This window comes from Schistocerca serialis, chromosome 3 (genome assembly GCF_023864345.2).
Source record: "Schistocerca serialis cubense isolate TAMUIC-IGC-003099 chromosome 3, iqSchSeri2.2, whole genome shotgun sequence".
Classification (NCBI taxonomy): Eukaryota; Metazoa; Arthropoda; class Insecta; order Orthoptera; family Acrididae; genus Schistocerca; species Schistocerca serialis.
This window is the reverse complement of record NC_064640.1, coordinates 1025680974-1025696276: the sequence shown is the minus strand read 5'-3', so window position 1 is coordinate 1025696276 and position 15303 is coordinate 1025680974. Positions and strand designations below refer to the sequence as shown.

The following is a 15303-nucleotide window of genomic DNA, read 5'->3' as shown; positions in this document are numbered from 1 at the left end:
CACATGCGAATCCTCTTTGTGGGGCTATACTAAAGACAAAGTGTACAGTGGTAACCCCAAAACCGTCGCTGAATTAGGAACAGCCATTCAGCATGTCATCGACAGCATCGAAGTTCCGACACTTCAGCGGATCAAGCAGAATTTCGCTATTCGTCTGCGCCACATCATCGCCAATGATGGCTGACTTATCGAACTTATCATAACCTAAACCCGAAAATCTGTAGTGAGGTTTACATGTTGAATGAAGTGTATGCATACCGTAGTTTGTAAATAATTTACCTTTTTTAGTATTGTTCAATAATTGTCGCCCTACATATGTTTTCGGATAGGGTCCGCCTTTAGCAAAAAACAAGTTTGTTTTTTAACCAAAATATGTTTCATTTCAGATGCAGCATCTGCAGTGGGCTTTTATTTTTCCTCTGTTAAAGATAAAGGGTGTTCTTTGTTGTTTGTATACACGTAGCTATTAGTTTTTAAATCGTAATTACAGATATTTTAAAAAACTCATAAATTACGAATTCATACCCTTTTACCACATGATGTGGTTTTTCTGATGTGTTGTGTTTCTACAGTGAGCATTTAGTTCCACAGTTTGTCATCTGCACCCACTTATACCTCAAAGTAGATAAATTGTTTAAGCCAAAATTACGATTTGAAAACTTTTTATTTCTATGCCTGAAATTATTTAATTCTATGTGTGTGTGTGTGTTTGTGTGTGTGTAAGTGTGTCTATTTACATAATGTTTCACTTACATTTTCCTTTTAAACATCTTCATCACTGTCAAACACTATATATTGAGTTGCCACTGTCACTGTCACTGTAACTGTTTCACTGCTTTACCAGCTGTAGAAACGAACACCGTGGGCAGTGGAACAATTGAAGGTGTAAAAACAAGATGGCCGCAGTAGAACAGTCGAAGATGCTCCTGGCGGTTGTTCCGAATATTTCAGAGGTGTCTGTGATTTTTATTTGTGTGTGTGTGTGTGTGTGTGTGTGTGTGTGTGTGTGTGTGTGTGTGTCTGTTGTGTGTGTGAAAATGGAGCGAGAGAGTTAGGGAGAGTGAGGGTGACAGTAGGTTTAGGGATTTATATTATTTTATTTTGTGTGTGTGTGTGTGTGTGTGTGTTTGTGTGTGTGTGTGTGTGTGTGTATGTGTGAAAAGGGAGAGAGAGAGAGGGAGAGAGAGAGAGAGAGGGAGAGAGAGAGAGAGAGAGAGAGAGAGAGAGAGAGGGTGAGAGTAACAGTAGGTTTTAGATTTATTTTTTGTGTGTGTTTGTGTGTGTGTGGGGGGGGGCTGGGATGGTTGGGGGGGGGGATAAGAGCTCTATTGGTTGGTCTTGTCTAATAATTCTTTGAGAGCAGAGAACAGAATGCCTTTGCAGAAAGCTGTGTATTCATTTTCACTTGTTTACCTTTTAGTATGGCTTTTTGTATCTGATAATTTCCTTCAATTATTAGTTTTTTTTTGCTGGACTGTTGCTGCATTTGAGTATTTTCAAATCCGTGTTGATGTTTGTTGGGTTATGTTTCTTGTCCATGAGGTGTTCAGCAAATGTGGAATGACAGCTGCTACTTTTTAATGCTCTTCTGTGTTCTGTGTATCTGGTATAAAAGTTTCTGCCTGTCTGCCCTATATAAACTGCTTTGCAATCCTGGCACGTTAGTTGGTAAATACCATATGTGTTGTGTTTGTCTGGGCTTGTGTTGGTTGTCCTTAGTTTTCTCTGTGTTGAGTGGTCTGTCCTGTAGGCTATTTTTAGCCCTGGTTTTTTGAGTGTGTTGCCTATTCTATGTGCTGCTGTGTTGTTGTAGGTGAGAGTGAACCACCTGTTTGTCTTTGTGGGTGTTTCCTGTTCATGTGAGCTCATGAGTGGGTTCTGTGTGTTTGTAAATTGATTAGGAAGCTTTTGTTTTTGTGTGTTGGGTGTCCATTTTAATTTTGTGGTTCAGTTTATGTATATTGTTTGTGTCTTATCCATTCTCTACTGCTATTTATCTGATTGGCTGCAATTCATTCTTGTAGTTGTTTTCAGTGAGTGGGGTTTTGTTCAGTCTGTGTAACATACATTGGAAGTTGGCTAGTTTGAGTGTAATCGGATGATTAGAGCCTTTGTGAATGGCTGTGCTGGTGGTGGTCGCTTTCGTGAATGTAGATAATTTGTGTTGGTTGTTGTGTCCGTATATTGTGAGGTCAAGTAAGTTTAACCTTTCGTCGTGTTCTGTTTCTATGGTGAATTTTATTTTTGGGTGTACTTTGTTTTTATGACTATGGAGTTGTTGGATGCAACTTGGTGTTTCATCTATAAGGCATATGATGTCATCTACATAACGGTACCAATATATTATTCGGTACTGTTTGGGTCTTATTATTGTTTCGAATATTTTATTTTCAATCTGATCGAGGAAAATGTTGGCTAGGAGTCCACTGACTGGTGACCCCATTGGAAGCCCGTCTTGTGTGTAGAATTGATTGTTAAATGAGGAATAGTTTTGCTCTGTGATTAGTTTTAGAATGCTAGCTACTTCTTTTATGTGGGGTTTGGGAATTTTGGGTTGTTCTTCTAATTGTTGTTTGATGATGTTGATGGTTTCTGTGGTGGTGATATTGGTGTACATGGATGTGATGTCAAATGATGTGAGTGTGGCTTTTGTGAGTATGTTGATGTCTTTGATTTGTTGTATCAGCTCTTCAGTATTGTGTATGCTTCTGTTATTCCTGTATATGCAATGTTTCTGTAAGTATCGGAATGCCATCCTTGTGGCGCTTTAGTAGGCTGTTCAGTGTGGGTGCTTGGGGGTTCTTTTGTTTCAACCATTTTGCTTTCCATAAATTTTATCCATAGTGGATGCTGTCGAACTCCGTGACTGTTCCTTTATGAGGTGTAGAAAATTAATCTGCTACCAGTCACAATAAAAGGTTATTTATTTTCACACGACCGGTTTCGGACTTGCGCCCATCTTCACGTGTTTATACATTCATGTACATGTTTGTCCTTTTGGAGATCACTGTATAAATACAAAAAAATTATTTGCAGGTGATTATACAGATACAAGTGGGACAATTGTAAGTGGTAAGGCAGCATTTGGCGAAAATATATCTGTACTTCATCTTTATGTAAGTACAGATATATTTTCGTCAAATACTGTATAAACACCTGAAGATGGGCGCAAGCCAAAACCGGTCGTGTGAAAATAAATAACCTTTTATTGTGGCTGGTAGCAAATAATTTTCTACACCTCATTTTGCTTTCTGATCTGTGAATATCTGTGAGATATTTTTTAAGATTGTTAGTGTGTTTTTCTGGTATCTTTGTGTTGGGTCACTGGTTAGCTTTGTTATGTTATTGTCTTCCAGAAATTTTAAGGTTTTTTCCTTGTATTAATCCTGTTTTATTATTTTCATGGTGCTGCCCTCGTCTGATCTCGTAATGAGTGCCTCATTGTTTTTAACTCAGTTCTCTGCATTGGCACTCTGTTCTCTGCCCTGAAAGAATTATTACACAAGACCAACCAATAGAAGTCTTAACCCCCTCCCCATCCCAGCCCCCCCCACACACAAACACACACAAAAAATAAATCTAAAACCTACTATTACTCTCACCCTCTCTCTCTCTCTCTCTCCCTCTCTCTCTCTCCCTTTTCACACATACACACACACGCACACACACACACACACACACACACACACACACAAATAAAAATCACAGACACTTCTGAAATATTCAGAACAACCGCCAGGAACATCTTCGACTGTTCTACTGCGGCCATCTTGTTTTTACACCTTCAATTGTTCCACTGCCCACGGTGTTCGTTTCTACAGCTGGTAAAGCAGTGAAACAGTTACAGTGACAGTGACAGTGGCAACTCAGTATATAGTGTTTGACAGTGATGAAGATGATTAAAAGGAAAATGTAAGTGAAACATTATGTAAATAGACACACATACACACACACAAACACACACACACACACAAAGAATTAAATAATTTCAGGCATAGAAATAAAAAGTTTTCAAATCGTAATTTTGGCTTCAACAATTTATCTACTTTAAGGTATAAGGGGTGCAGATGACAAACTGTGGAACAAAACGGTCACTGTAGAAACACAACACATCATAAAAACCACACCACGTGGTAAAAAGGCATGAATTCGTAATTTATGTGTTTCTTTCCGATATCTGTAATTACGATTTAAAAACTAATAGCTACATGTATACAAACAACAAAGAACAATCTTTATCTTTAACAGATGAAAAATAAAAGCCCAATGAAGATGCTGCAGCTGTAGTGAAACATGTTTGGGTCAAAAAACAAAATTGTGTTTTGCTAAAGGCGGACCCTATCCAAAGACATACGTATTGTTAAAGCAAACATGGAAGAAAAGAACTTCAACCCCAAGATGATTAATTGTCACCCTGTATATATCAATATAATGACTGATCTGCTATCAGTGAATATCCTTCTGTTTATGCATCCACTGAAGAGCCAGAGGAACTGGTACACCTGCCTAATATCGTGCAGGACCCAGGCGAGCACGCAGAAGTGCTGCAAGACAACGTGGCATGGAACCCACTAACCTCTGAAGTAGTGCTGGAGGAAAGTGACACCACGAATCGGCAGTGTTTAAACTCAGAAGAGTGTTCCTGGAGCCACGCTGTAGCTATACTGGTCGCATTTGTAATCCCTGCGACACAGCACTCGTTAAAGCCTGTGCTATGGTAAGTGAGCGAGATTCACCTTACGAGACAGGATTTTCGTATAGTTATCGACCGCGTGTACCTGAATGGTGGCAAATCAGACTTACATCCACTCTGTAATAACAATGATCCGTCAAGTAAGTTCGAAATGCAATTACACGTCAGGATGGATCAAAAGCAACCCAGAAAATGCTACCAATTAGATAATTATACGGTCGCCAGCCTAATTAGGCATTAACTGAGTTTCTTCCCTATACAAGTTGGTATATATTCATGCAAAACAACAAGTTGTAACACTGCATAATATAGTCGAATTTTAGAACCAGAAAATCCATTGAACTGATAGTTTCACGTTTTGTACTGATGTGGATGAATACATAACACTACACTATAATGTATTCTACAAAACTTTATACTGTCTATTAATCTGATGGCCGGCCGGTGTGGCCGAGCGGTTCTAGGCGCTACAGTCTGGAACCGCGCGACCGCTACGATCGCAGGTTCGAATCCTGCTTCGGGCATGGATGTGTGTGATGTCCTTAGGTTAGTTAGGTTTAAGTAGTTCTAAGTTCTAGGGGACTGATGACCTCAGCAGTTAAGTCCCATAGTGCTCAGAGCCATTTGAACCATTTTATTAATCTGATTAAAATCGGGCATAGGTTACCCTAGAAATTGCACTTTCATGCCACACACAAAATCTCAATTTTGATAAAGATAAAACACTAATAAACTTTGACTTTTGTATTGACTTTAACTTTTGCTGGTCAGACCAATTTAGAACACTTAAGAATTCAAATGAATTAAGGGGGGGGGGGGGGCTGAAACTGTTATGATCGCTGCATTAAAAAAAATTGATTGCTGAATTTATTATGCGTTCAAGATTTCCAGTATATAAGTTACTACTCTTTTCATCTTATTTATTGCTCATTTAAATGCCTTTAAATCTGTCTCGAAATAATAAACTTCATTACTATATCAATACTAAAGTTATCTTTCAACTTCGTTAGACCTTCGTTATTCATTTACTGGTTCATTAACACAACCTTTCTTTAAACACCATTCTAATATAACTAGTTCTGCAAATAATTATTATTAACACTAATTTTTAATTTTCAGTTGGGACACTCGGATTGCACAACGTTTGGAAAGGACCCTATCTAGGTTAGTTGTGAGCATAATTAAATGATGGAAAAGTTCGGGTAAAATTTAGGTTATTATTGCACAAAACACAGTTCACTCTCTGATCCATACGAATACAGTACTAAAAGTTTCAACCTGCTAGTATCGATGTGGCGGTTGGCGGGCGGCAGGATGTCGAGGCACAGAGCACACATACAACCACAGCTTGACGTATCGGCACGTTAATTCTTCTTAGCGTCGCAATACTTTTCCACTTAGTGCCTATGGAATTTTGCCTTGCTGTGTGGGCGTTGGAACGGCATACCCGAGGCTCAGCGAAGCTATGTCTTCCACGAGAGCCTCCTCGATCCAGAAGGTGTTACTCAAACCAGTGCCAAACTCCAACTACCACTGAGCCCGTTGTGCCGTGCAGTGCATTTTCCCGCGCTCGCCTGCCATCCACCTTTCACCGCTCCCTTACAGACAGGGTATTCACCCGAGGTTTTGCATTCTACATATCCTAACACATTGCCTACGTATGGACCAGAAGCACAGTTACAATTTTAAACATCTTACAACAGTTTCAACATTTGTTACATTTCAGTTCTATTACAATATTACTTGACATTTGACATAAACATTAATATTCACATTGAAACTTGTTTACAGTTTTCTTAACACAATGGCATGAAACAAAAAAAAAATTGAAATCAGATCATCAATTACACAAGTTTATCGAAAAATCAGATGGGAAGAATTACTCATATGTACAATATTACAGAATCGTAGTTGTTACACATTGTCCTGCTGGTATTGCCCATGTCCGTCGGAATGCACAATGGACATGAAAGAATTCAGGTGATCAGACAGGATGCTTACGTACTTGTCACCTGTCACAGTCGTATATAGACGTATCAGGGTTCCCAATCACTCCAACTGCACCCGTCCCATATCATTACAGAGCTTCCACCAGCTAGAACAGTCCCCTGCTGACATGCGGGGTCGATGGACTCATGAGGATTTCTCCATACCCGTACACGTCCATCCGCTCGATACAAACTGAAACGAGACTCGTCCGATCAGGCAATATGTTTCCAGTCATAAACAGTCCAATGTCGGTGTTGACGCCGGCCGAAGTGGCCGTGCGGTTCTAAGCGCTGCAGTCTGGAACGGCGAGACTGCTACGGTCGCAGGTTCGAATCCTGCCTCGGGCATGGATGTGTGTGATGTCCTTAGGTTCGTTAGGTTTAACTAGTTCTAAGTCCTAGGGGACTGATGACCTCAGAAGTTGAGTCCCATAGTGCTCAGAACCATTTGAACCATTTTTGTCGGTGTTGACGGTCCCAGGCGAGGCGTAAAGCCTTGTGTCGTGCAGCCATCAAGAGTATACGAGTGGACCTTCGGCTCCGAAAGCCCATATCGATGATGTTTCTTTGAATGTTTCGCACGATGACACTTGCTGATGGCCCAGCATTGAAATCTGCAGCCATTTGCTGATGGGTGGCACTTCTGTCACGCTGAACAATTCTCTTCAGTCGTCGTTGCTCCCGTTCTTTCAGGATCTTTTTCCGGCAGCAGCGATGTCGGAGATTTGATTCCTGATATTCACAGTACACTCGTGAAATGATCGTAAGGGAATATCCCCACTTCATCGCTACCTCAGAGATGCTGTGTCCCATCGCCCGTGCGCCGACTGTTACACCACATTCAAACTCACTTAGATCTTCATAGCCTGCCATTGTAGCAGCGCCGTATTCTGCTGTTTACATATCTCTGTATTTGAATTCGCATGCTTATACCAGTTTCTTTGACACTTCAGTGTACATTTATACAGGTAAAACTTTTTCGAAGACTGTAGGAAGCTTGTTTTAATATTTAATATCTCTTCAGAACGTCTAACGATTACGCTGACATAAAAACACTTTCGGGGCATTACCGAGCCTGTAACGACAGTACCAGAAAACATGTGAGGATGAATTGCAATTGCTAAATGATGGTTAATTATTAAAATAAATTACAGAAATGAATGATAAGCCACACAGTTCACTGTTAACCCATAAATGCAAGTTGTCGTTACCAAAAGAATTCATAAGTAGCTCGCTTTTTGGTCGTAGTACTGTTACATTGAAGTTGCTCTGTTTTTGGTCGTAGTACTGTAACATTGAAGTTGCTCAGTGTTCGGTTTTTGTCTGACGCACAGTATGTACGTTTTCTCATTGTGGAGGTAAAATAAACAAGAATACAACCATTTTGTTTGCATTGGACTAAATTTGTATTTCTTTCGTCTCAAGGTTGGAAAATAGCGTGAAATCTATCCCAGACACCAGGCCCCTCTACTGGAACACGTTTGCAACTGTGTACTTTTCATCAATTAATTTTCCTCTCCTACCCTCCACAACCTCACAAAACACAGCTTCGTTAAAGCCATATGACCCTGAGAATTGGCGCAGTGGTTAACACACTGGACTCGCATTCGGGAGGACGACGGTTCAATCCCGCGTCCGGCCATCCTGATTTAGGTTTTCCGTGATTTCCCTAAATCTCTCCAGGCAAATGCCGGGATGGTTCCTTTGAAAGGGCACGGCCGACTTCCGTCCGCATCCTTCCCTAATCCGATGAGACCGATGACCTCGCTGTTTGGTCTCTTCCCCCAAACAACCAACCAACCAACCAACCCTGAGAATTGGGCATTTCGCCTTGTCAGTGCTCGTTTACAGCAGCAAGATCATGAACTCACCTTCCGTACTAACAATAATTCACGACTAACCTTACGCTTCTGCACACTTCAGTAAGAGAGAACTAATTGACGATTATGAAGCGACTGCAGCGCCACAGTTCTCACAAGGGAAACTCCCCATTGCACCCCCCTCAGACGTAGTGGTAAGATGGTCCAGTGGATAGTCCGTCAAACACAGAACACAGATCAAGGATGAAAACAGGAAGAAGGTGAGCAGAACTGTGAAGAAAGATGCAAAAGCGAAACAGTGAGCGGCCCAAGCTCAAGACGTGCGATGTCGAGCGAATCTGAATAGCCGTGGCGTCGTGGTTATGTGGTCACGGAGATGGATTGCGCAGCGGAAGACGCGTGTTTTAATCTTCCTCGTGCCTTTTTTTCCACAGAACTGTGAACTTTCCGTCCGATCATTGACGTTTCTGTTCGCTGTATTCAAATTTGTGTCTGGATCGTGGTTTAAGGTCCGTCTGCAACAGCGAGGTGTTACGAACGGACATACAGACGCATGCACCTCATACACAGCTACCACATGTTATGACTCTTGCGTTCTACTTTGAAATTTTTGACTCTTGAATACCTTTGTTGTAACACAGTTCACACTCGTTTATTTGTTGTTTTCATTTCTGCGAGAGGTCTGTGCAACAACTCGCATGCTCTAACTATTCGCCACATGTAGTTGCGACTATAATATGTTCTTACCACATGACTTATATTCTATAGGTAATGTATAGTATGACAGTTACGAAGACTACAGATGGAGATCAGACACGTCAGTGACTGGACGGGAAATTCATAATTATATGAAAAAGATGGGCAAGAGGGAGAACTGAACACAAATTTCCCGCTTTGCAGTTCAACACCGTGAACTCGTAACCACGACGCCATGGCTGTTCAAGTTTGCTCTATGGCGCACATCTTGAACGTGTATCGTTCATTGTCACTACTTTGCTTCTTTTTTTACAGTTCAGTTCAAAAAATGGTTCAAATGGCTCTGAGCACTATGGGACTTAACATCTGTCGTCATAAGTCCCCTAGAACTTAGAACTACTTAAACCTAACTAACCTAAAGACATCACACACATCCATGCCCGAGGCAGGATTCGAACCGGCGACCGTAGTGGTCACGCGATTCCAGACTGAAGCCCCTAGAACCGCCGGCTCACAGTTCAGTACACCTTCTTTCTGTTTTCATGCTTGATCTGTGTTCAGTCTCTGACGGGCTGCCCACTGGGCCACCTTAGCATTAATCTGAGGAGGGTGCCATGGGAGTTTCCCTTGTCAGACTCGTCATACTCCCGGAACTACAGCGGCAACGAAGGAAGCCCTTTAGCACTGATGTAACAGCCGCGCTTTAATTTGTGAAGCATGCAACCCGAACATTATACTATGAGCAGACGAAACTGTAATCTTCCGACCGTAACAGGGGGTTCTTTGATTGATGTGACAGATGGCTCATTGGAACTAAAACATATGAAATATTTGTTCAGTTTATTACATGAATGATAAATGATTTACTTAACTTCATATAGTGCTTTCCCACAGAAATGCTTGATCAACTGGCACTGACTATTAAAGCATTGCTTGATGCACTAATTAACAAACTGTTTTCTTGAAGTACGATGTTCAACATTTACTAAAGCACATGTCATCTGAGACTTGACGAACAATGCTCTTAATCGATAATGTTGATGGCCTCAGTTCAGGTTCCTAACTGGAGAGAGCGCTTCCATGTTCAACTCTATATTCACCTCCGTGCGAGGGCGCTTCTGTGCTGAGAGACAGGCTGTGTCTTCTTTAGCCTCTCCCGTTCATCGTGGAGGATGGCAGTGAGAAATCGCTAGTGTCGGTGGTATCGATGTGTATTGCCGTTCGTGGTGTGGCTCCGCGCGTTAACCGAGTAACAAATGTGGGCACAGTGAGAGCGCACCGATGTTAACACTTCTGCTTTTTCGACTGAATTGAGGTTAAGGGTTTATCGCTTACTACATTTTCGTTGTTCATGCTGTAAAACTGCCGTACGAAGCATGAAGTTTTAATTTATTACTTCTTACTGCTAACTGTATTTGTGACATACTTTACAAACAATATTCACACGTAACACTGATGAAACAGAAAAATTACATCATTGTAGAACATTTAGTTTAGCAGATATGACATCATAAACACTGAGTTGCGGCCAAAACTTCTATGCTATCTTCTTATTGGAAACACTTTTTGCAGTCTACATCCACATCTACTGCTGAATGTACTGTAAGTAGGCTGTTTAGGTTTTTTTGTTGGTAACGCCACGTAGCGCTCTGTATGAAAATCACTGACTGTACTGTGTGCAGTCTGTGGCTGGCTGGCATTGTTGAAATATTCGCTATTGTAGTGTTGGGCAGTTGGATGTGAACAGCGCGTAGCGTTGCGCAGTTGGAGGTGAGCCGCCAGCAGTGGTGGATGCGGGGAGAGAGATGGCAGAATTTTGAGAGCGGACGATCTGGACGTGTGTCCATCAGAAAGAGTAAATTTGTAATATCGGATATCATGAATTGATATATGATGACTTTTGAACACTATTAAGGTAAATACATTGTTTGTTCTCTATCAGAATCTTTCATTTGACTATGCGTATCAGTAGTTAGTTCCTTCAGTAGTTAGAATCTTTTATTTAGCTGGCAGTATTGGCGCTCGCTGTATTGCAGTAGTTCAAGTAACGAAGATTTTTGTGAGGTAAGTGATTCATGAAAGGTATAGGTTATTGTTAGTCAGGGCTATTCTTTTGTAGGGATTTTTGAAAGTCATTGCGCCAAAAATGTGTGTCAGTTTAGTGTTGATCAGAATAAGTAAAGAGAGTAATGTCTGAGTACGTTCCGTTTTGCTCAGCTGTTTGAAAATCAAATAACATAGAGGTTTATCAGCACAGCAATTCATTAATTTTTCAAAGGGGCTGTTTCAGTACATACAAAAATATATCACTATATGCCACATATTTCTAGAGATATGACGTCAAATACTGAGAAGCATGAAAAACTACCAGATTATATATACACGACTGGCCATTGAAACTGCTACACCAAGAAGAAATGCAGATGATAAACGGGTATTCATTGGACAGATATATTGTACTAGAACTGACATGTGATTACATTTCCACGCAATTTAGGTGCATAGATCCTGAGAAATCAGTACCCAGAACGACCACCTCTGGCCGTAATAACGGCCTTGAGACAAACGTAATAACGGCCTTGAGACAAACGTAATAACGGCATTGAGCCAAACAGAGCTTGGACGGCGTGCACAGGTACAGCTGCCCATGCAGCTTCAACACGGTACCACAGTTCATCAAGAGTACTGACTGGCGTCTTGTGACGAGCCAGTTGCTCGGCCACCATTGCCCAGACGTTTTCAACTGGTGAGAGATCTGGAGAATGTGATGGCCACGGCAGCAGTCGAACATTTTCTGTATCCAGAAAGGTCCGTACAGGACCTGCAACATGCGGTCGTGCATTATCCTACTGAAATGTAGGGTTTCGCAGGGATCGAATGGAAGGTAGAGCCACGGATCGTAACACAATTGAAATGTAACGTCCTCTGTTCAAAGTGACGTCAATGCGAACAAGAGGTGACCGAGACGTGTAACCAGTGGCACCCCATACCATCACGCCGGGTGATACGCCAGTATGGCGATGACGAATACACGCTTCCAATGTGCATTCACCGCGATGTCGCCAAACACGGATGCGACCATCATGATGCTGTAAACAGAACCTGGATTCATCCGAAAAAATGACGTTTTGCCATTCGTGCACCGAGGTTCGTCGTTAAGTACACCATCGCAGGCGCTCCTGTCTGTGATGCAGCGTCAAGGGTAACCGCAGCCACGGTCTCCGAGCTGATAGTCCATGCTGCTGCAAACGTCGTCGAACTGGTCGTGCAGATGGTTGTTGTCTTGCAAACGTCCCCATCTGCTGACTCAGGGATCGAGACGTGGCTGCACGATGCGTTACAGCCATGCGGATAAGATGCCTGTCATCTCGACTGCTAGTGATACGAGGCCGTTGGGATCTAGCACGGTGTTCCGTATTACTCTCCTGAACCCACCGATTCCAAATTCTGCTAATAGTCATTGAATCTCGACCAACGCAAGCAGCAATGTCGCGATACGATAAACCGCCATCGCGATAGGCTACAATCCGACCTTTATCAAAGTCGGAAACGTTATGGTACGCATTTCTCCTCGCTACACGAGGCATCAAAACAACGTTTCACCAGGCAACGCCAGTCAGCTGCTGTTTGTGTATGAGAAATCGGTTTGAAACTTTCTTCGTGTCAGCACGTTGTAGGTGTCGCCATCGGCGCCAACCTTGTGTGAATGCTCTGAAAAGCTAATCATTTGCGTATCACAGCATCTTCTTCCTGTCGGTTAAATTTCGCGTCTGTAGCACGTCATCTTCGTGGTGTAGCAATTTTAAGGCCAGTAGTGTATGTGATTCGGTCTGCATTGGAAGTCTGTGAATTGCTGATAAGCTGGTGTTAACTTAATTTACCAGTTACCAGATGTCAGATCGAGGGTAATAAGTGTTGTGTACCTCATGAAATCTTTAAAACTATTCATTGATAATTCTGACCAATCCCTTCCCTCTATCGGAATTTGGTTTAACTTGTAAAGAGCTACCTGCTCTCATCCGTCTTTCTTAGAAGCAGCTAACATCTGATTATTGTAACGGCTTACTGACAGCTCTGCCTCCATGTAGTATGCGTTAGATTTCCTTATCCACTGCCAATTTTCTGCGAGCAGAATCGAATACGGGTTAGTATAGAAAGGTAAATGATGTATTGTTTCAAATTTGTATTCAAATTTGGTAATTTCACCCGGATAATGCGAAACGCATGTCGATAACAGTGCAGCAACAGGTTTAATCATGCTTTCTCCTGTGGAGGCATGGCTCTAGCTCGGTGATTTTTCATTTTTTTTCAGCCTGTTTCATTGGTGGACTGTCAGAAATTACTACCTGTTGTGTTACCAATTCTGCCCTTGCATGCTCGGTTGTTTAGCATTGTCTGATACATGATGAACGCACACGCTGTGTAGGTTTTCGGACTCCGCTGCACTGTTGGGCAGTGCCCATTCTTTAAGTGCTAGCGTCATGTTTTTTCCATCAGTTCTAGCCTCAAGAAGCTCCTTCTCTATATCTACAGCCGCTTCTGCGCTTCTCGGCCAATCCCATCATAGGAGAATTAAAACGCATAAATTCGGAGTCAAAATCACGTTGTACTTGGTAATGGAACTGTCCATCGCAAACTTCAGCCAGACTTTCTTCCCTAAAGGTTGGGTTCTCTTCTCCACATTATGTACGATTCTCAAGTCTGATAGCGACAGTTTCGGTAGCGGACCCTAAGTAAGGCGTAAGTACCTTCTCACACGGTAGACAGATCGCTCCCAGAGTCTAGAACAGAAGGAACTTATGTATCTTGAATCACCACTGGCACCACTGTCTGATACTTCTGTTACTTCCGCCTCGTCTCCCGACAAAAGTGCTTCGCGCACCTCTTCGTAATAATTGAGCATCTGGATACGGTCCGGTCCTTTCTTCCCTGTCATTTTTAAACGGGCTGTTTCAGAAACTAATCCCAGTTTCCACTATACTCCTGACCCTCTGTTTCGCTCGTTCGGTCCGGTTCTTCCATTTAACTCCAGAAAGCACTAACGCTCGTTAACGGGCTCATTTCAGTCCCTCGCTGACGCCTGGTCATTATGACGTGGAGAATAGCCCACGTGGCCGCACCGGCCTCTACATCTTTCTTCGGCCAGCCTGTGCCCTGCCGTTCATCGGGGCGCTGTAATCGAGTTCCTACACGAAGAGCATCGAGATTGCCTAGGGCGCTCTCTAGTCTTTCCGTATCTGCCCTGGGTATTGCCATCAACGGCTCGTGCACATCTTGACGCAACTTGACCTGACGTGGCCAAACCCTCGGGTCGATAAGGCTCAGGCAAACACGAATTCTGCTAGATGTATTTGTTGTGAAAGACACGAAGGCTCATTCCGCTATCTCGTTCAAATGACTTGCCTTGGTGATGCCTTTTCTCACTCTACTTTGCGTAGCGTTACGCTAAAATTTTGTCAGGAACGAGGTTTCAAATTCTGTGAACGTCTGTCAACACTCCGTTGTTCTTAGCCCCCACGCTGAAGTTCCATCCTGTAAGCGACTTACAGTATAACTAAGCTATCGCCACTCGCTCCATTTTTTCTGCATTTGCGAATTGCTTTATGAATGCAACAGGATGGACCTTCCCGGTTGGGTGGAAAGGATGAGGTGCGCAGACTGATAAAAACCTTTCGTTACCTCGTCATCATCCTTTTGCCTCATTCCTGCTTTTCTATCCTTCCATATTGCCCCATTTGTATTTTCAGATGGATCAGATAACACAGAGCTAACATTGGAGGCAATTAGGTTTACCTCATCCATCATCTGTTTCTGCAACTGTGAGGTACTATCAACTATCCCCCTGTTCGACCAACTGTTCAAGTCTGCCGTTCACCTCAACTACTCGAACTATTACTCTGGCCTCCGCTAACTCTGTTCGTTGTCTTATTGCAGCTAGTAGCTGTGGTTGTTTCTCTAAATGCTCCTGCACTATAGTCGTTTGTGCCAACAATTAAGTCTTAGCAGCTGACACTCCTGTTCCAGTTCCGAAGCTACTTTGTCCTCCACATTTTTCGCTACCCTATTCATACGTTCCTTCTGGCCCTCGTTTTCTTTTACAATTTCA

General features: G+C 42.4%; 1 protein-coding gene across 1 annotated transcript in view; it reads right to left on the bottom strand.

The window, feature by feature from the left end:
* LOC126471374 (potassium channel subfamily K member 1-like) overlaps window positions 1–13680 on the bottom strand; it is a 670186-nt gene extending 656506 nt beyond the window's left edge. Inside the window, exon 1 of the mRNA XM_050099495.1 lies at window positions 13556–13680. Within this exon, the coding sequence (XP_049955452.1) occupies window positions 13556–13680 (125 nt within the window). The remainder of the gene's footprint in view (window positions 1–13555) is intronic.
* Between the last annotated feature and the right edge of the window lie 1623 nt (window positions 13681–15303).